The sequence below is a fragment of the Stylophora pistillata genome, chromosome 5 (assembly GCF_964205215.1).
Source record: "Stylophora pistillata chromosome 5, jaStyPist1.2, whole genome shotgun sequence".
Classification (NCBI taxonomy): Eukaryota; Metazoa; Cnidaria; class Anthozoa; order Scleractinia; family Pocilloporidae; genus Stylophora; species Stylophora pistillata.
In genome coordinates, this window is record NC_142523.1 from 21026715 (window position 1) to 21048976 (window position 22262).

Genomic DNA, 22262 nt, shown 5'->3' on the forward strand with positions numbered 1-22262 from the left:
AAAAAAATGGTTGATTGTTTCATTCCGAATTATTGCATTTTGCACCTGGGAAAGATACTTCGGTCTGCAGTGCCTCTCTTTAACTAGGAATAAAAATTGGTACCGGCGAATTATAATGGGGTAAATGGGGTATGATAGAATACCTTTGGGGGTGGGGGGAGTGGGGAAATCTTTGCCTTGCATCCCATGGGGGTGGGTTGGTAACAATACCCACAGTCACTTTATGCTATGGAAACCATTCTAGCTTAATTGGCCACCTGGATCGAGTGCAGACTTAGCATCCCCGAGATAACCGAGATGAGACCCAACCACTGTGGACTCTTATTAAGCCATTAACACTTAAGCGTCCCTATTAAATGCATTTTTTTCCTAAAGAACGTGAATACAATAGCGTCGACGAAATCCGAACAGCAATTGAGGAAGGCGAAATTGACGGTGCTTTGTTAGACACGTATGTGGCTGCAGAACATAAAGAAACACTTTTCAATGACAGAGTGTATGTCAAAGAGATCTTAGACAGACCAATTGGTTACGGAGTGGTTCTTTCTGGAGCAGCTGTGAGCGTGGAGCAAAGATGCCGAGACTACATCAATATGCACATAACTGAGATATTTCACATCATCCAGAACATGACAAAGACTCTTGACGTAAGTAATTCCAAAGGGGTACTCCAATTTGGTTTCACTTGTTCCTGAAGTGGGAAACCAAGGTCACCCTGTCTGTGACTATAAAATGTTACGTCACTAATTGAAAACGACTGTATAGATTTTCAAAGAATTAAAAAAAAAACCCACTCTATTCATATTGATATCTAGGAAATATAGAAAAAGACAACAGGGAGGCCATAGTAACCATAGTAATAGTAATAATAATAGTAATCAAAGTTTAAAGTCTTTACGTGGGGCATGGCTACCCATATTGCCTGAGCCAGAGGTTCACGTGTGAAACGCAAGACAACAACCCACCCATCCCACCCCAGGGGAGGACATCCATCACACAGTGATCTCGTGCGTGGGAAACTAACATCTCCTACCGCTGCAGGAGACGGGACCTCCATTTATTCGTCCCTATCCGAGAAGACTAGAATATCTAAACCATTTCTTGATGTTATAGAAAGGCAGCATATTCTTCTCAATTATTTTAAGACCTTCAGTGTTGGTCCGGCCGGGGCTCGGACCCTCGACTTCCCGAACATGGTTAGCTCAATGGCCATGAATATCAAGGGGGGAGGGGGGGGGGGCAAGAATGGGAGAAGTTGGATAAATAAAACTGAATTACTTATGTCGAACTTGAAAATTCAAGCTGAATATTTTTTTTAAGATGTATAGATAGTAATTTGCAATTGCAGTGGTTCCAATTCAACCATTTTATTAAATAGTCAAAACATTGGGATTTGGGAAGGAATCATTGTAGAAAAAAACACATTAAATTATAATTGAACAAGTCAATGAAAAGGCAAACCACCCTTGTTACATCTTTGAGAATATGCTCAATTACAAAGTAGTAAGTAATTACAAATGTTAGGTTTTGTGAAATATTTTCTTCTCAACTTTAGAATTAGGTTTACCTCTAGTTTTATTGAAAAGAAGTATATCTCAGGAGAGTGGAATAAGGTTTGTGCATTCACGTTTTCCAGGCGCCAGCTGAAAATTTTGCAATGGAACAAAGCACGCGATTGTTTGACAGCACATCTGAGATGTTCCGTATCGCCATGGCCTCTCTCCTCGCCGTCCTAGGTGTTGCCCTCTTGGGCGGGCTTTCCTATCATTTCTTGATATATCTTCCCCGAAGAAAAAGAAGTAAGCAGATTTTTATTAGCCTTGATTTAGGTATTACAAAAAGAAATTGCACAAATTGAGGTTTATTTTCCGTTCAAGTATTACAAGAAAAGTGAGAAAATAAGGGTTTATTTTTCCGTTTTGATTATCGTCTCGTGTGATTTTCATACGTCATGATGACGTACCATTTTTAAAATTCGTTTCTCACGTCACGTCAAAACAAAGCCGTGTGGTTATTAATTTTTGAATAGTTAACCTTTTACATCAGTATCTATATTATCCACGCTGCTCTCTATATGTTTCCTTTGGGACTAACAAGGAGAATTTGTTTAACAATCAGAGCTATTTGGGTAGGCGATCATTTCCTTTATTTTCATGACGTTTACATTTGATTCAGTGATAATACTGCTGGGAGAGATTGGGTCCAAAAAAAAAAATAAAATAAAAAAAAAGCAAACTAAAGAAAAAAGAAGTGAATAATAACCTGTATAAAAGAGATTTGTCGAGTTTCTCGACCTTTCGTCCCCAGTAAATTTGATTAGAGTAAAGGCTGGGATATGCTACTGTTAGGGAAATTTTCACTAGAGTGCCTAAGGTATTCTGAAACAATATTGGTTTGCTTTCGTTGGTGTATGCTCTGCAACTGCTTTTGAAACTGAGAACCCACCCTTCTTAGCCTTGGTTTTGTTTTCTTTTGGTTTTTTTCTGCACTTTAGATCAATTCTTTAGACAGTAGTGATATTTAGCACCAAGTTTGCGTGAAAGGCGAATGGTAAATGTGACCACGTGACCTTGTTTTTCCCGCAATTTTTTCACGCTTGCCGATTGCGCCTTACCATTTCTTGTCTCGCGTTTGCCGTGTACTTACGATTTATTTTTTTTCTATCACTGATTAGAATTTAATTGCCGGAAAAAGAGCACCAAAAATGTTCCTTGAAAGTCATACAAGGACGCCTTGAAATCCTCCGTGACGTGCGCTCGCGCGAAAGTAAAGCAGCAAGGTTCACACTACTTTACTTGAAACGTGAAAGAGCAAGCTGACGTTTGCAGTTTCACTTAAACGCGGTGTTAAATCTCTCTAGTGTATTGAGGAAAGGCGTGGGCGCGAGCTCTCTATTTTTGTTCCCAGTAGTTTGTTATATTATTTTTTAGTTAATGAGGAAAGGACCACTGAGCTACAGTGCAGTTACCGGAAGGCTCTAAAAAGAGAAATGATGGCGTTCGTGGATTCTTTCTACGAGGACATGTCCAAAAAGATTTCCTCCATCAAGAAGGAGCTACAGCAGGAAATTTTAAATAAAAAAGCACGACCAAAATGCACAGTCCAAGTTGATAGATCTGCAGAGAGCTCCAAAAGAGACACAGAGAGTAGTCTCTTGGGTAGCTGCTCGACACTTTCGAGTTGGACCAGTGAGACACAGTATGAAAAGTGTAAGCAGATTTTCGAACTTGTCTCAAATAGTGGAAATATTCAACTCGAGCGGGGATCACAACAAGACTTGCAAAAACCCTTCCCATCTTCCTCTGGAGAAAACTGTTTTTCTCAGACGTTACCTAACGTGGTAATTTCTGACGACGATGTAAAAAATGGAGATTCGTCTTGTTAAGAGCACGAAAACAAATTCTAGGGCTACGTTGAAGTAAAATGATATTAGAGATAAAATATTATTTTGTGTGAATCCGCCCCGTATGTTCCAGCCGAATGATTGAACACGAGATCAAACCAAAAGAAAAGAAGCCGCCTAACATTAATAAGCAACGCGTCGTTTACTTTTACAAGTGTGGTTTATGCGATGGAAACTACGTCGGGTATACATACCGACACCTCTATCAGAGCGTTGAGAAACACAAAGGACCGTCTTCAATCCGGAATCACATTAAAGAGCAACATGGAGCAGTCCTAATTGACATATGTCGTGATTTTAACACTCGAGAAAGATCCAAAGTAGATTTGATTGCCTGATCTACGAAATGCTCTTTGTAAAGGAACTTAAGCCAACCTTGAAAAAACAGTCTGATTCAATCCGTTTTAATTTGTTTACATAGTTTAGTATTTTATTATTTTAACACTTACATTTTAGCGCTATATTTTTTTCGTTGGACATTTTCATGTCCTATTTAGTACTTATATAGGTATATTTCATTCGCTTTTTCCACAACATAATAATGATCTCAGTGACACGGAAACGTCGTTTTTTATCACCAGTTTTCATTCTGAAGTAATAATGAGTGTAAAACCTAGAATAAAAAGTAAAACCCTATTTTGGGAGCGCCCAGCGTGTCTTTCTCCATCTTTTTTTCTTAATTATTATTATTTTTTAATCTAATTTTTTTTATTATTTTTTCAATTTTTTTTTTTGCTTGTTTGTATCTTTTCTAATGGTTTGTTTGTTGGTTTTTTCTTTGATTTTTTGGAAGCGCATGACGTAAAACCAGTGATGTCATTGCCATTAGACTATGTAAAGCGGGAAAATAATGCGAACGCTGGAAGTGTCAGTTCTAGAGAAATTCCTACCGCTGTTTCTGCCATTCTATTTCGACCTACAATTAAAGGGGAGTGACCACAGAGTTTGTGCGGATGATTTTGGTCTGCCTTTCAAAGTCAGAAACCTCATTTGATTTCAAAATAATTTGGTAAAATCGATACTTGCGATAAGTCTTGCACATGGGAAGAGCTTGTCAACTACAAGAAATTTCAGCTTTATTTTTTAGCTATGTTAGAGCTTAGATAAGAAACACGTCATTTCAACAGTATTGCCACGCATGTCGTCAAATATGTCAAGGGCGAGGTCTGGAGGCTGGAGATACGCTACTGAGTGGTTGAAATTCGGCGTTAAGGGTATCATTCTCGAAGTCGACCACGGGGGAAATCATTTCGTAATAAATTATTTCAAAGTATTATCCGTTTCATTCCATTGTTGTTGTTGTTGTTGTTTTTTTTTTTATCGTTATCTTTGAAAATTACTCTTAGAGTTAGATTTGAAGAGGAATGACGTTTGAAACAAAAAGTGCAAAACATTTTCTTAACAGCAGCCACAATGACAGTCTTTATTGATCAACATAAAGTAAATGTTCTGGGAGCCACTTAAAGTGCTGTAATGAATCTATATTATTAATCGTCTTCGTCCTACGTCAAAAGATCTAAATTAAACAGAATGCCTCATTGCTTGATTACAAATGGAAATATGTCCTGACACAGATCAATGAAAACCATGTGTATTTCAAATCAATTACTCTTAAAGCTGGTTAAACGGCGTCAATGATTCTATACCATTAAGTCTATTAATCTTTGTCGTCTTGCGGCATAAAAATTACATTAGATAGTCTCCCTACTTATGATAATGATAAATGGAAATATATCAAGTAGAAATGAGGAACTCGTGTTTATAATTAATTCAAAGCCAATGCTCTTCGAGCTACACAGACAGCTTCGATGAATCTAAACCGTTTATTTTTGTTGTCTAATGGTAGAATATCCAGATCAAATCGAATGCCTTATTGCTAATGAACACCGCTATAGACCACTTTCATAAATGGCTGCCGGATTAATATTCTTTTGTTTAAATTTAAATTTGCCTGGGTGGCCTCGCTTGAGATAATGTATTCTTTTGAATTTTGTACTGGAGAACGAGGCCACCTAGGCAAATTTAAATTTAAACAAAAGAATATTAATCCGGCAGCCATTTATGAAAGTGGTCTATGGGTATCCTGTTAAGCCTGTAAAATTACCATAGTAACATTTAGCAGTATCTTATCCATAAATCAATCTAACATAACGCTATACTTCGCTACGCAGGTTGAAAGCGTGACACTGATGTAACGCTACTTCACTGCGTTGGTTGAGTGCGTGACACTTATCGCGGTCACCACCAAGGCTCAAGGTCTCTCCCGAAGAGTTTAAGGCAGCGGCGTTTGCATAAGGACTATGTTTTCCATGCTCTACAATACTCTCCGCTGACTTAGATGCCAAAGGTCGCTGTCCCACAACTGAATAAAATCCCTGAGATGAATCTGAGTAGATTGGATTAGTTACAATATTTTTTAAGAAAAAAGAACCGCCTTGTTTAGAATTATTTCTATCCTCTCTAATCTCTTTTAGTGCTTGTCTACATTTTCCCATTTCTGCAGTTATTCGAGTGGACATCTGTGAGTGAAAAATGCGGACGGAGTCTCTCATTTCTGCAACCAGAGCTTTTTTGTGAGCGAGTTGAGATGAAGATGCTTTCAATTTGTCGGCTGAAAAAGAAAAGACAGAAAGGTAGGGAGCATTTATTTACGATTATTAATGAGCCCAAAAATACAAGTTGGATCCTATAATGATTTAGGAAAAAGAAATTCGCAGTAACCGCATGACTATCAAAGCCTGCCCCACCCCACCCCCCAAAAAATCGCTTAAGATGGGGCGGGAACTGTTTGATGGTAACGTCTTTCTGTCCTCTCTATCCCTGCAAATGAGATGCAGTCATTAAAATGAAGAAGTGTAATTATGACACTTTTATTTGCCCTTTGACTCGCAGAATATGATCGTTAATTCTCCCCTCTAACTGCTTTAGGTTTGCTCGTAAACTGGTAGAAAGAATTTGGTGTTAGATCAGGTTAACTAATTCCTGATAAGTTTCAGTATTCTCATTCCCTGTTTGCTAAATAATGTAAGGATGTCATAGGGATAAGTTACAAGTTCATCACTTCTAGGAGTTAAAGGGTTATAATGGGTAAGAATTCCCATAGCAGCCAAATTTTAAACCCCTACGGTTGCCTAGAAATACATTTAATTCTTAAACTACATCTGTACTGAATCTTGCCAAATATTCATTCAAGACAAAAAAAAAACAAAAACAAAAAAAAAACAAAAAAAACAAAACAAAAAAAACAATTCGTCCTACCTCTCCTTTGGTGTGGAACGAAAATCAGATAGTGATAAGTAATGCCACCAAGGACGGCAAATCCTAGCATTCCACATAAGGAAGCTAAGGCTATAAGGAACATTTCAGACGAGCCGTCGAACAAGTCTGTACTTAGCTCTACAGACTCATCTGGAGGAGCAGGCTGTGAAAGGCGAGAAGAAACAAGCGCAGAAAAAAGATTAAGATTCGAAAATTAAAATATTAACAAAAAAACCCCTATTTCTAATCGTTGTGATTAAAATAAAGATAAAGAAAGAAAAAATATACGGGCCAGGTATTATTGGGAACCAGCCATTAATTATCGCCTGCAGGGAGCTGGAGGATTTAAGGGGATCACATAGTTTTCAAGAGGGAAGGGAGGGGTCAGTTGTTCGCTCCTACAGAGACCTTAGGACTCCTCTTCCTCCCCCCCCCCCTCCCCTCTTTCCCCCATCCCTGGCTATTAATAACAACTGTTCCCAAGATATTAGATATTTGAAGACAATATTGATATAAGACCTTAGCGATGAAAGAATTATGGCTTCAGAAGAGTTGCGAAAACGTTCATAGGCCTGGTTGAGGTCAGCATCAAGTGCTCTCTTCCTAGTTTTTTTCACTGATAATAAGAACATCTAGCAAATAAAACGCCAATTTATAGAGTCAGTATCAACCAGGCTGTCACTAGATTTATAAAAATAAATCCCACTTGCATCAAGTGTCTTTGTGGAGTTGGGTATCATGTGAGATATATAACTCATGTGCTGGTTGATGTAATCCCGACATCTCTGTTCCACATTCACTGCTGCTCCCGACAGAACAACTCCATAACCAAACGGCCTGTCTAAAATCTGCTTCACATATATTTTGTCGCTGAAAAGCTCGTCTTTGTGTTCTGCAGCAACGTAGGTGTCTATAAGAGCACCCTCGATTTCTCCATTCTCGAGCGCTGTTCGAATTTGTTTTAAATTTTTGTAGTTCTCTTCTGTGGATGAGTAATGATATAATTATTGTTAGCGTCGGCCTCTTTTAAAATTCTAATCTGAAGGACTATAAACAGGTTATTGCAACCCCTAACTAAGTCTCCAAGGAAAGAGCGGATTACTAAATTTTGCTTTATTTTGTTTTGCGCTTGGTCATTAAGGATAACGCATTCTATCGTCTTAACCAAGCAGATGTAATGCTAAAGCAAATCGTGGCAGGGCTATGTTTTTTGATTTTCTGTTTTTGTATTGTTTGTCTCGTGCTTTTCAGCTTTTTATCGCGCGTGCAAGTTGCTTTTTTTATCAGAGCTACTGAGCTCCACCCATTTTTCAACGAACCCGATATACACCTAAATTCTCTTGATCATCTTTGGGGATTTATATATTTACCTTCATTTACCCTTGCATTCTTCAGGGTACCGATTCGATGTTCCGTGGAGTTCTGAATTACTCCAATCTAAATGAAATAAAGAGAACTCTAATCAGAAGAGTCACCCAATGTTTCAAAGAGGTTGTGATGCTCGCGTTTGTCTCAGGAGTTTATACACTGCAGCTGGAGCTATTTCTGTACAGAGATCGTCAGCTATACACTCGCTACATCTTGCAATGCAACTTGTGTACAGACAACGTGAGATTTCAATTGTTTAGTAAAATAACATCAGTAAGACCTTTTAACCTGTTATGTGGCGTGTGCAGGAAAACTGTTCTGGTTTTGCTAACGAAACTCACCTTTGAACCATACAATATTACTGGATATTTGACAGTGACAGAGGTCAGCGCCGAGGCAATTGCACCGACAAGAATTGAGATGATAACGAGTCCTGTGAGGGTCCATGTGATTCCAAACATACGGGCAGGAACAGAACGGGGTGAACGGTCTCCATAACTGAAAAATATAAATAGACAGACCGTCAGACGGACAGACTAACGGACAGACAGACATTCATCATCATCATCATCATCATCATCTTTATTTGCCTTATTTTAACAATTAAAAAAATAGTTAATTACAGCGATAACAGTTAGAAGGCGAGGAGACCCAAGAAGCCACCAGGCTTATGGGAGAGCCACCTCACTTACAATAATAAATTAAGTAAAGAAAAAGTGCTGCGAATGTGCGGCTTGGCCAATTCAGAGAGACAGGCGGAAGGACAGAAAAACAGATCGAAAGAAAGACAGGCAGACAGAGAAGCAGACAGACTAACCATGGAAGTAGAAATATTGCAACTTCAAAGTGGCCGTCAAGTGAGGAAAAGGGAAGGGGAGAAGCTTGAAACAGAAAATATGATTTCCTACAAAGTATTCATCAAATTTGAGTCTAGGAATGTAAATGCGAGTTAAGTAACAAAACTTTGATTTCTGCTTCAGGCCTCTCACTCGCCCTCCACAATAAAGAGTAACTAGCATCTATTTTCTCGTTACTCACAGCAGAATCACGCGCTAAAGTCACGATAATTAGTAAAATGAACAGCAACTAAAAACAAGTTTTTGATTAATTAAATTCTCCCTGTTAGTAGCCCGGGAAACGGATGGAAAACAGTATGGAGAACATGCATACTGATGTTACGGTATAAAGTGTTCAAATTGTTAACACCATTAAAGAAAAATAACTACAGGCTTAAACACTGATTCCGGAATTTTCCTCCGCAGCCTTTGTCTATAAACATCACGCAACATGTTAGAGGGAAGGCTTGGGGTTACCATAACAATGAAGGCCGATAAGGAGAAAACACCCATAAGGGGTTCAGCACTAGTAAAACTCTGCTTACCCAACGGTCGTCATGGAGATAAATGACCACCAGAATCCTTCACCAACACCTTTTCGAAAACTGGTTGGAAATTCATCCCGGTTCGTGGTATCCTGTATGATTAGACAGGAAACGATGACAAGAGAAACTAGCTTCCGATGGTTCAACCTCAATCATATAATGGAATACGATTTCTAATTTACTTTAGTAATATGCTATATAGCACAGTCTTTAGTTAATACAACAAGAACACGTGCTGCACTCAGAGGGAAAATTATTAGCCAGGACTTTGGAGTTGAAAGCATATGTACTGCTTTAGATCTTTCAACCCTCTAAGTGTGTCTGTCTCGAGTACATAGACACCAGTCCTCATTTATCGTGCAGCGAGCGACATTTTACAGCTAGTCAACTAGAATTTAGCCTCATAATAATGTTGCATATGTTTATGGTAATACAAATGTACATCTTTTTTCTTCTATAGTCATGTACTTGTGCTCATTTCTTTGATTTTGTACCCGCTTAGATTATATAATACTCATGTGATTATTCCGCTGTAAACCGTAATTTATTTCATCATTATTTTGACATGCATGAAGGTGTGCCCACAGATCTACTCCTAAAGAGCCTTTGCCGATCGATCAAATAACAGCGAAATGCTGTATACTCACCAAAAGCCAAATGATAAACCCGGAAATAAACGACATACATGCTGACAGTATCACCAATGGAAAGCAAGAAAACACAGCGTTTATCATGTTCGTTGCAGCTGCTCCCGGAATCCTCTTCGCAGCTACAAAAGCTAATCCTGGGGACTGCACAAGGTTAACATAAGCGTGAACCCCCCCAAATCTTGTAACGTATTTGTTGCCATAGATTGGAAAACTTATCTGTGGAACGTCGTCGATGTCACCAAGAACGTCTACAAGGCTTTCCTTGGCGGATGGCTGTTTATTTCCGTTTGAAGTTATGTCGATTTCAGTGGAACCGTATGCAGGACATTCTCCGCAAGCTGTATAAATCATATCTGTGACGATGTGACTAAAAATGCCATCCAGAGTGTTATCTTCTTGATTCACTTTTAAATACGGTGGAGTTGACCAATAGTTTGTGTAAAGGGTCTTTGGGCAGCGACAGGTTTCTTAAAAATAAGCGAAAATAAGGAAGACTAACATTAGCCATAATATTAGAGGCTAGTCATTTATTATAGCCGGGGGAAAAGGGGTACGGGGGACGTTCTGAAGTATTTGTGACACAGAAGCTACCTGATCCCTGTGAAGCTTTGTAGTATTCGAATACTCCCTAGTAATTAGCAGTCATGATGCTCTATGGTCCCCTCTTAAAACTATGTCTACGACTAACCATTCCCTGTGAAAATCATGTGATATTCCAAACCGTCCGATCCCCCACCCCCCCCCCCCCCCCATTACCTTCCCCTTACTAATTTTCTAGTAATGGTATGTCTTGATAGGGAGAGCTAAGTTAGAGAGCATACCTATTTAGCCATTCGCTCTGAGTAGAGGCAAACGGTAAAAACGTCAGCTTTGAAACTCCTCAAGGCGGCAAATTTGCATTATCCTTTTAGCTGCTACATCTAAATTAGTTTCTTAGGCTTCCCATTGATCGGCGCAGCACCACAATTTTTTTAAGAATTTCACCCCCTTCCTTTTTGTTCTCGTCGGACAAAGACAAAGAGAAGGAAAATGTGACGATGATGATGATGATGATGATGACGATGAAGAAAAAGAAGATTGGGCCCAGTTCAAACGTCGAATTTCACATGTGCCGAGCTTAGTACGAGAGTTAAAAGCATGTGAAGCGCGACGTTTCAATCAATTAAATGCGACTTTCGCCGTATCTGTGACTGAAACAGTCGAAGATTCGACTTAGGTTCGACTTTTGATTCAAACGTCGCATCTCACATGTGCCGAACTTAATGTATGAATTATAGGAAATTATTATGATTCATTTATTACCCACAAATCACTAGGAATGAACGCCATGTTTACGCCCAAAAAAGTGGTGGCAGACGAAAGAATCTGTATTTCTTGCTTTGCAAAGACAAAATATAGTTTTTTCACGTGCGATCATTACTTTTCTATGAGGTGTTCGGTTATTGAAAACGAAGACGACACTCCTGGGTGGAAAGTAGAAAAATCTGCGGCATATTGTGGGTCGTGTTTCACTCAATGATGATGGAACGTGAATCAAGTCAAAGTATCATGACGAAAAGCCAAGATGACGAAGCAAAAAGAAATAGCAAAACAAAAGCATCAGTAAAGCAATTAAGCAAACCCTCAATAGACGTCTTCCTCTGGCAAATAAGTAGTGCGCCTGGGAATACTGACAGCAAACAGAGTTAAATTAGACGTTTGAATAAAATTGTCCTATTTAACTCTTTTAGTCGACTAAAATAGGAGTGAAGTTCGGCACATGCGAAATTTGACGTTTGAAATGGGCCTTACAAAGATCAAACCAACATTGGCTGTGGTCGCACTACAGAGTTGAATCGCGATTAAGGTATCTCTAATAACACTTTAGCCAATTCTCAAATGCGAACGTGCTTTTGCAATGGCCCTCCGAAAAGTTAAAAGGAAACGAGAACGAGAACGATTTGGATTTGATCAGCCATACCGATATCTAAATCTATGAAACAGTAGAGTCAATAATAATGTTCTTTGTGAAAGAAAAGCGAACATGAGTGTCGTGCTGATAGCTCTGATATAACAGGTTTTCCGGTCTCATTTTGCAGCTCGCTAAATAACGATTCGCATCAGCCCTCTCTAATTAACAAATGGTAAACACCACAGCGTACACTATTGAGTTATGGATGCACGCGGGAGATTGCTAAGCACGAAAGAAGCGTAAGAGTCGCTCGAGGCGATAGCCGAGAGCGACTCCAGCTTCTTGAGTGCTTAGCAAACCTCCCAAGTGCATCCATAATTCAATAGTGTACGCTGTGGTGTTTACCATTTGTTTTATAACATAAAATTGATACATTGTAGCGAAAGAGTTCCCTTTTATTTAACAAATCTTACGCGACCAGAAAAAACAAGTGCGCACGGAAACAAAATATTTGCATTTGCTCACGTCAGCAGCGTACACCCATGGGAAAATGGGGGACGCAAAATTGACCAATCAGAGCGCGCGCTTTATTTTGGTTATGTTATAAAATCATGATTAATCCGACTTAATCACGATTGCCATCTTTAGTGCGTCGACAGCCGTTGTCAAACAAAATTAAGCTCTGCAGCCTCATCAGTGATTGCAGCGTTAAGCTATTCCAAATTATTCATACCAGTACTTACCACCGAGTTTATATTCACTATACGGCCCCAGGCCTTTCTGAGTGAAAGCTGCCACTCTGATTTCATAAACTGAGTAGGTTTCAACACTGAGCATTATCCAGAGATCATTTGATTTTGCTATGGCCGTCTCCTCCACCGAATAAACTAAATTTTTCTCGGCTGTTTTAACTCTTCGGTACTTTATAGAATATCCCATCAATAGACCATTGACGTGACCAAAAGGCACTTCATTCCAGGAGACTTTGATGGATTCTGCTGCCTTTAATTTCTCAGCTGCAACGTTTTGCGGAGGCTTACTGGGCGCTAGAAGTAAGGAAAAAGTAAATCAGGTTATTTGAATAAATTGATGAGTTTCTACCTATAGAAAAGAAGCTGAATGCCAAGCGGTCTAAGATTGAAGGGTCCGTTTTCTATCAGGATATTAAAAGAAAGTGTATGGACGAATGTTTTTCTCATACAACTTACAAAACAACGTTTTAGTCAATTCTCATAAACTAATTTAGAAGATCGCCGCTGTTTGACTGGATGTCGGCTGAGAAATAAATCCCATATTGACTACGCTCCATGACCTCCTTGTATTTACGTGTTTCTGAGGGCTTCCGAAAGTTTTACGAAAACAGTCTGGGGTAGATCTAACGGCCCAAAGAGATTGAGGTGGAAATGCTAGAGCATTTTATATCATACGATCTGCTACTCACCATCACCAAATGTGGTTGCAGTGTGAGACACATTTTTTCCACACCCTTTAGATGTCCTTGCGCAGATCACAACTTTGTACCGAGTGAAATACTCCAGATCAGATAAAACTGTCTCGTGTACGTTGAAATCAACTTTCTTATTCTCCCATTCCGATGATTCGTCATCCTTTGCGTACCTAACTTCGTATCCCACAAGTCTCCCGTGTACGAAATCTGGGCTTATTGGCCCCCAGGACACATGGATTATACTTGAACTTGTTGATGTAACAACACTGTAAGGGGGAGGCTGGCTCGGCACTTGGATGGAATAGAAACATGGTAACGTCAACGCACGTAAACCCAACCCCTCCCTCTGCCTCACTGTGAGTTCCCAAAGCTTCCAGACGGGAAGCCCTTCAGAGAAAGGGGGGGTCAAGCTTCTTCTAAATTGTTGCCCATTTTCATGACCATTGTATACAAAGTGCATTCCTTATTTTGAAAACCTATGGTAATTAAAGCAGAAATAAGTGCAGTTTTCAAATGCCCAAAACCCAAAAAATTTGTACCGCATTAACTATGCCAGGTGATGACAATGGAACTACTAGTTTGGGTATTTTTGACTCAGGAGAGAGGGTTCTAAAGAAGTCTATTAGAGTCCCTGTAAAAAGATTTCCCATGTTTTTTTGTTTTTTTTTTCGATCACGTAATTTCCAATCTTTTTTTGATATTTTTTATCCATAGGTATGCTGCTTCTCGGACTTCTGTTTTTGTCGTGGCCCCTATCATATTTTTCTTCTTTACGAGACTGATGCTCTATGGTTTTTCTCCAAATAAGAAGTCTGTTTTACGACTTAATTAAAAAAAAAAATACCCAAAATTTCATTGCTACTACCTTAAGTCTTGCTGTGTTATTTCCATCCGCAAAGCCTTTCAAAGGTTGGACATCAATAGTTTACCACCCCAAGAGAACAAAGATTAATGGAATAACTATCCTTGACAAATTATAAATTAGAGCACCATATTAAAATCTCTTAGTCGCCATCAGATATCACATTCATTTAAATAAAGAAGAAAGATGTTCTTATGAAAGTATTAAAGTTCTTCATAGTCTTATCTTCCTAAACTTACCATCTTCTTGAGTTCTTACGGTGACATCGTCACTTGGCACTCCGTTCCCTTCATTTGTAAAGGTAAACACACGGATGGTGTAATTTGTGAATTTTTTTAAATCCTCCAGCACTGCTCCAGGTTCAGTGGGTGGAACTGACTTTATGGTATTAGTCTTGAACTTTTTACCGGTTTCTTTGTAGACGATCATGTTGCCCAGAAATGGGGCGGAAGACCTTTGCATCCACTTTATGTCAATACTCGTTGATTTGGTGCTGTTGGCTTCCACAATCTCAGGAGCTTGTTGTGGTACTGGGGAAAAAAAAAAGACAAGATTTATGTGACCAGCTGAAATTAACAGGAGGGTAGAAGCATAGATGGCGTCACCATTAGCATGTTCTGGCTTCCTTGTTATATCAAACCACAGGCGTCTCAAGCTCACGTCTCGAGGAAAAACGATCGATTATTTCTTGAAAGCGTCACGCGTTGTGTGACGCTGTTTTAAGTTACGTGAGGTACGTTTGGGAATTTAAATGCGTTATTAAGAATAGTACGGGCAACAAAATATGATCCATTAAGAACACTTAATATTCCGAAATATGAATACTTTTACAATTAAGATTGATAAAAAGCTGACTCACTTCTTATGTGTCCATTGTTTTGTTTGGCGTTTTGTGATTGCTTCTCCGTCACTGTTTTTTCTTATATCACAAAAAACCGTGATGGCAAAGCAAACCCGAAATGGCGGAGATCGCCAAAAGACACAACGGACACACAAGAAGTGAGCCATTTTTATCGATCTTAACCGTAAAATGTTCATATTTTGGAATATTTAGTGCTATAAGTGGACCATATTTCGCTGGCCATACTATTCTTTATAACGTATTCAAATTCTCTACGGTTCCCCGCGTAACTTAACACCGCGTCACACAACTAGTGACGATTTCACGAAATAATCTTTCGCTTTTCCTCGAGACGTGAGCTTGGGACACCTGTGATTAAAGAAGTAGATTTTGTGTTGCCGTAGATCTATTCAGTAACCGATCATCGCTGAACAGGGAGCTGCTGCCTAGTAAATGCCCGAACGACGCGTTCGATCTTAGCTTCAGTCATTTTTGTTTTATTACAGACACAGATTTCTCTTTGACTTGGGCTGATGAACTTTTCTATGCTTACCGTTTCTAGTTTTGATATTGCGTAACTCAACTGGAATGTCTCCCAGTGTTCCTCCTTCTATTTCCTCTAAGAAAGAGACGATTTGTAACGAGTCTATGCTCTCATAGATGACGTCAAAACTAGAGATGACACTTCCTTTCCTAGAGAAAATAACATAGAAACGATTAAAAATTTACAAAGTAAGGCATTATTAAAAACGGGTTCTGAGATGAATTGGACTGCAGTTAGAGGGGGAAATAGACTGTTTGTCTAAAAGATAGGATTTACCAAAACTTTAGCTCCTCAACATTTTCATCCGTTTTGTGGTAGAAGTCCTTAACCTAAAAGAGATAATAATCATTGACACTATTCTCAGACCATCTACATAAAGAACTAACCAAATCAAATTCAACTTATTTGGTAGATCAAAAACTGACGAAAAGAAATCATGAAAATAGTATATTTACGGCTTTTTTGATTCTGTTCTCAAGTTCCACGTACTCTTTACTTTTCGGTACTGCAAGATAATCTTTCCATTTTTCGTCTTTTAATTTAACCTCGTATTTTATTTTCTCGGCTGAAAAGAGAAGAAAAGTTAACAGATATGTGAGGCTATATTATAGGGACCGCATGAGTAAATCAGATTGACAGACAGAAACACTCCGCATGCAAAACGATATCTGAGCGTCATATTCTCTAAAACAGATGCAAAACTGTCGTCTCGAAGGTAACGTTAGGATTCTTGTATAGGATGATAAGAGACCCCCATTTCGTTGTTCTCATCGTTTTAACCTTTGAGCTTCTTATTGCGACATTTGAAAGGCTAAGAAAAGTAAAATATGCAGAAAGCTTCTACCTGGGCACTCTTCTTTGTTACATGGTTCAGTTTCAGAGGATAAACCTTCGCAGCTTTTTCCACCAAAAGCTGGGCTAGGGTTATCACATACACGCCTCCTTGTTCTTGTTCCATTGTTGCACGGCTTGTTGCAGTTTGGCCATGGCGTCCATAGGCTCCAGTTCCCATGAACTTAATGAATACAAGGTATGTTATAAAAGAGAGGTAGTAATCTTTATCATTTCATCCTCACATCTCTCAATTCCTGAGAACTTCACCCGTAAGGAAGTGTGTTTGATAAATGACTATAAGAACGAGTCTGTAAGAATCAAACATTTTGGGATGTGAAAGTTTTCAACCCCCCTTCAAATTTTGCAGGCAGTTAGGCGCTCAGGGGGGATGCAAAAAATGCTCTTTATGAAGGTTGCAGCACTCTTGTTTCCATGGTAACAACGGCTGCTTGTCTGAGACCTGGGGCCTCATTTTCATATAAAAACATCGCAAAAAAGAGCAAAATGTTTAGTTCTCTATGTCAAGCTGAATACAACTTTACAAATTGGTGCCTCTACCATATGTAGTGACATGCTTCATCTTCACTTTAATACATTCAGTTTTCTCTGGGAGTGAACACACCATTAGATTATTTATCTCGGTACATTTTCCGTCATTTTAGTTGTAGGGTAAAACTGGGTGAACGTTCATCTAAGTTTTTCCAAAAGTGCACCGATTCTGGAGCTGAAACTACCCACCTAGTTGGTTATCATATTCTAGCTTTTAAGTATATAAAAATCTCTGCGGTCGGCCTCTGATTTTCATGGAAGCAATTCGTGAACGAAACTCAAAAATCAAATATTGCATAATTTGGCGATGTTTACATGTTCTCAGCAACAAACGTTTCGGACAAATGAAACTTACGAGGCTTTGAAAGAATGTTATCTTATGAAGAGTATCCCAAAGAGAAATCCCGTCTCTGGCTATCATCTTTTAAAACAAGTTGATCAGCCTCATAGAGGACTACTCGTCATAATTACAAACATATACCTCAAATCGTGTGCACATCGTCCAGATTCCGAGTGCTACACCTTCATTCATGGGAATTTGAGCAATCCGAAACTCTCTGTAGATACACTGTTATATTTGTATATCATTTGAAACATGTTAAAGTCGGTTGATCTACACGAAACTATCCTATCACCGGTCATTAGTCATAAACATATACTTTATCATGATGGTGTGACGCTGTATTTCTCCATGAAGTTTCAATTGGCCGCTCCAAAGAAGACTAGAAATTGACATTTTTCGATATTTCAAACCGATAATCTTAGAGAATAAATCGCAACTTGTCAGCGGTAGTACTCCATGTAAAACCCAGGTGCAACAATAGCAATTTGTACGACTCGCGCGAAAACCATCTCAAAGTCAGTGGAGATTTCAAACAACTCAGTATCCCTGCAGTACAGCAAATGAAACAGGGATTTCATCACGATCAATTTCCAAAAATCTAGCTTTTTTCAGGGAGTCTGTTACATGCTCGAACATTATTTTGGCTTTGAATCTTGAGATGTATTCCTCTTGATAATAAAATGCTGTAGTAAGTGCCTACAAAATTATAAAGGTCCTTTTTTGGTGTCGCTTGGACCAAGGAGTACATATTTGAAATAATTAATGCTGTCATTGATGAACCAATGCAATTGACATAATCTTCTCAATTATTAGCTTGATAATCTCCACAGACGGTCCCCTTTTTCTTCCCGACAAGTCGGCCATCTCAGGGGGAAATTAAAGAGACCTTTGACTTCCTCTCGTGTAACTCACTGGGAGATTGTGTTATATTCATCTTTATTTAAGCTTGTAAAATATATTCTGGAAAAAATTATGGAAAATAATCATGATGAAATCTCCGTTCTTTCTCCTGAAGGACCTGAAGCAATCCAGATTACATATTAATCATGGGGAGTTTCGTTCCAGTGACGAGTTGCGATTTGGGTGTGGATAAGGTGGAATTATGGCGTTATGATTTCATTAAATCTTTTATTTCGAACTTTGTTATGATTTCTTTCTTTGTCATCAAGACACGGAAGGAACCATTGACTGACTCGATTGCACTGCGGCTGAGATAAGTCTCTCCTCATCATATCTTATGCAACTTTTCTAACAGTTTTCTAACAGTTTCAGATGATTCGAAATACCTTAGTTCCTGTCACTAGGAAATGAAAACTGCCCGAGTCTGCTCTTTGTAAGGAGACGCATATGTCGTACAAATTGCAATTGTTGCAACTGAGTTATACATGGAGTACTCCTGCTGACAAGTTGCGATTTATGCTCTCAGAAACCGCTTTCAGATTCTGAGTTTTACGAGCGTTCAATCGAGGTTTTTCTGTTTTTTCTTTTATTATTGTTTTTACTTCAGAATGCGCAGAAATCTGCTGAAATATCGAAAAATGTCCATTTCTCTTCTTCTTTGAAGCGACCGATGGGAACTTCACGGGGAAATACTGCGCCACGCCATCGTGATAAAGAACGTATATATGACATATGACCGGTGATGGGATAGTTTCGTGTTGGTCAGCCGACTTTAACATGTTTCATATGACATACAAGTATAACTGTGTATCTTCAGAGGATTTTAGACTGCTCAAATTCCCATGAAAGAAGGTGTAGCACTCGGAATCTGGATCATATGCACTCAATTTGAGGTATATGTTTGTAGTTATTTCGAGTAGTCCTCCATGAAGGAAGATATCTTCAGTTAAAAGATTTCTCTTTGGGTTATTGCTCATAAGATAAGCTTCTTTCAAAGCTTCGCACGTTTTATTTGTTTGAGACGTTTTTTGTTGAGAACATTAGATGTAAACATTGCCAAATTATGCAATATTTGATTTTTAAGCTTCGTTCGCGAATTGCCTCCATGAAAAGTAGAGGCCGGCCAACAGAGATTTTTTTATATTTAAAAACTAAAATATTATTACCAACTAGGTGGTTAGTTTTAGCTCCAGAATCGGTGTACTCTTGGAGAAACTCGGATAAACGTTCTCCCTGTTTTTCCCTACAACAAAAATGACCAAAATTGTACCGAGATAGATAATCTATTAGTGTGTTTACATTCGCTCCCAGGGAAAACTGAATGTATCAAAGTAAAGACGAAGTGAAAATAAATGGCGTCACTATATCTGTAGAGGTACCAATTTGTAATACTGTATTTAGCTTAAGATAGAGAACTAAACATTTTACACTTTTTTTTCGATGTTTTTGTATGAAAATCAGGCCACAGGCCTCAAACAAGCAGCCGTCGTTACCATGGCAACAAGAGTGCTGCAACCTTTAAAAAGGGCACTTTTATACATCCCCCTGAGCGCCTAACTGCGTGCAAAATTTGAAGGGGGGTTGAAAATTTTCACTCCCAAGGGGTTTGATTCTTACAGAGACTCGTTCTTAAATGCCACCTTTTAACCACAGAGAATGGCTAGCATTCATTTCTCCTCAGAGTATCAAGGCTGGGTCACGCATTAAGGCAATGAAAGTAAAGGAAATGATCACCAAAAAAAATTTAGAAATATTTCATTTATAAAACAATTTCTCCTTTCAGTACACTGTCGGGATATATCTGAAGAACGTTGCGGGTAAAATGCATTCTGATGTCAGGGTTTAAGTGTTAAATTTTATTATTATCGTCCGTCTTATGAAATGAAACTTGGATGAGTCAGTCCATAGATAAATTTTTGTCTTTCCATTCCTGGCCCTTCTCTGATTTTTGATGATCTCTTTAATATTTTGGATATCATTTATCCGTTAAGAGAGACTAGTATATAGTATCTCATTACAGTATCAAACATAGTAGTTTATTTTAAGGACGGTAATGATCAAGGCGTTCTTGAAGGCCCGCGCTTTGTCATCCTTGTAAAGATATAGAAACAACCACCACCACCAACCAATATATTCTGCATACTTACTTTCATGTATAGTTTTTATTACAATTTAGCTAGTCATTATAAATTAGTTTTAATATTAAATTTTAGTATCGTAAGCTTTCACAGATGAAGAGCCACACCTTTTTATGTGGATATACTGTGAATAAACCGTTATTATTATTATTATTATTATTATTATTATTATTATTGTTATCATTATTATTATTATGATCATGATACCATGCAAACTGCATAGAGAACAGTGTGGAGAATATGTGTTCCTACTGAAGGACAAAAAGGCTTAGGATTATTGCCAAATTACATCAAATGAACTTTTGCCATCAATATTGGGCCTACACTGGCCTACCTTAAATCCCTTACAATAAATACAATATGATTAAAATGGGGTCAATTGGGAAGGGTGAAACTCTTCTAACATTGCGTAACCAATTGCGACTTTGGGTAACCTTAAGGCGACTTAAGGCGACCTTAGGCGACTTAAGGCGACTTATAATTAAGGTGCTAGAGCAGGCCTAATAATAATATATTACACCTTCCAACCCTGACTAAAGTAACAACATTGTCGAACGTGATAGTGCATCACTTTACCTTTATAGGACAGATGACGCGTCATGCCTACGTAATTGTAGGATACGCGTCAATTCTCGTGCATTTTATCGCGCTAATTGTTGTTGTTGTTGTCGTTTAATTTGTCGTTGTTGTTGTTGTTATTTTTTAAAGAAAACCTTTAGATGACGGCTTCTTTGTTGCTTCCTTTTTTTCAATGTTTTGATTATTTGGTAACCGGAATTCGTGTCGTTCAATTCTTTCTGTGGTAATTCTCGCGACTTACTGGTTGGATTCCCGCTTTTAAATTCTTCTGGGATTTGTTAAATAACGAGTTTGACTATGGACAGAATTGGCGCGACTCCGCTCAGTCATATTGCCATTATTAATAGGGGTGCCAAATGATAATTAACGTTGAACTGCAACTAGCTGATATTAGACTAACTTACCTATCAGGTTCTGACATTTTTTACCAGTATATCCAAAGGCACAGTTGCAAATAAAATCCTCTTGACCACTGTTTCTGGTACAGTTTCCTTCGTTTTGACAAGGGTTAGGGGAACAAGGATCGTCTGTGGAGACGTAAAAGACTGCGTTAGTGGACACTACAAGGCAGGACCAGCTGTCTGAATTTTGCGTCGAGTAGTTTTGCAATTCTCTCCTAACACAAGTTAGATTCAAAACAGAGTGACTTATAAAAAAAGAGCCATGTTGGTAAATGAGATTTTGAGACAACTTCCCCTTGTTGAACCAAAATATCGAGATCCTGGACATGGAATTTTTACAGGAGGACCATTTTTTGCTCATATTACATTAGACCGTTAACACGTCGCCAGTACTATCAACGGAAAATAGCTCTCTTGCTCGCATGAGTCCCAATGCGATCATACAGATCTTAGAGGCAACAGTAACACATGGTACAAGTCAACAGTTTGAAAGCAGCCCATTTCTAGTTTGATTTTTGTCGCACTAAGTACTCCAATTATTACAAATATATTTTTTGGATAATATAACAACGATTAGGGTTAAGTATGATGCAGGATCCTCGCAGTAGAGAGCGCTATTTATGCAATAGCGAGAATCAGACCTGAAAAAAATCAGGCCTGTACGGGATTCGAACCACTGACCTCTGCGATACTAGTGCAGCGCTCTACCAATTGAGCTAACAAGCCAACTGGGAGCAGGAGGTTAAGTTGATTCATAATAAACCCGTGATGATAAATCGGATACAATGAATATGTGAAGTTCAAATATATGAAATTCATATATTCATTGTATCCAATTAGGGTTAAGAGGTTCGAAGACTGATAGGCACAAAC

General features: G+C 38.6%; 2 protein-coding genes across 6 annotated transcripts in view; one reads left to right on the top strand and one right to left on the bottom strand.

The window, feature by feature from the left end:
* The window catches only part of LOC111338866 (uncharacterized), a 30631-nt gene extending 26586 nt beyond the window's left edge, over positions 1-4045 (top strand). Inside the window, exons 18-20 of the mRNA XM_088760260.1 lie at positions 376-647; positions 1637-1799; positions 2931-4045. Of these exons, the coding sequence (XP_088616386.1) occupies positions 376-647; positions 1637-1799; positions 2931-3385 (890 nt within the window). The 3' untranslated portion in view covers positions 3386-4045. The remainder of the gene's footprint in view (positions 1-375; positions 648-1636; positions 1800-2930) is intronic.
* Positions 4046-4580: 535 nt separating this feature from the next.
* LOC111338870 (uncharacterized) overlaps positions 4581-22262 on the bottom strand; it is a 40114-nt gene continuing 22432 nt past the window's right edge. For 4 of the 5 annotated variants that reach the window (XM_088760264.1, XM_088760263.1, XM_088760265.1 and 1 more), the window contains 15 exons: positions 21393-21515; positions 16490-16660; positions 16101-16210; positions 15922-15974; positions 15655-15794; positions 14500-14790; positions 13393-13689; positions 12695-12997; positions 10058-10527; positions 9411-9502; positions 8371-8527; positions 8032-8098; positions 7372-7643; positions 6662-6824; positions 4783-6014 (listed from right to left, as the gene is read on the bottom strand). In XM_088760264.1, the coding sequence (XP_088616390.1) occupies positions 5557-6014; positions 6662-6824; positions 7372-7643; positions 8032-8098; positions 8371-8527; positions 9411-9502; positions 10058-10527; positions 12695-12997; positions 13393-13689; positions 14500-14790; positions 15655-15794; positions 15922-15974; positions 16101-16210; positions 16490-16660; positions 21393-21515 (3167 nt within the window). In that variant the 3' untranslated portion in view covers positions 4783-5556. Of the gene's footprint in view, positions 6015-6661; positions 6825-7371; positions 7644-8031; positions 8099-8370; positions 8528-9410; positions 9503-10057; positions 10528-12694; positions 12998-13392; positions 13690-14499; positions 14791-15654; positions 15795-15921; positions 15975-16100; positions 16211-16489; positions 16661-21392; positions 21516-22262 lie in introns of all 5 variants that reach the window. The other variant, XM_088760261.1, reaches the window with a different exon arrangement.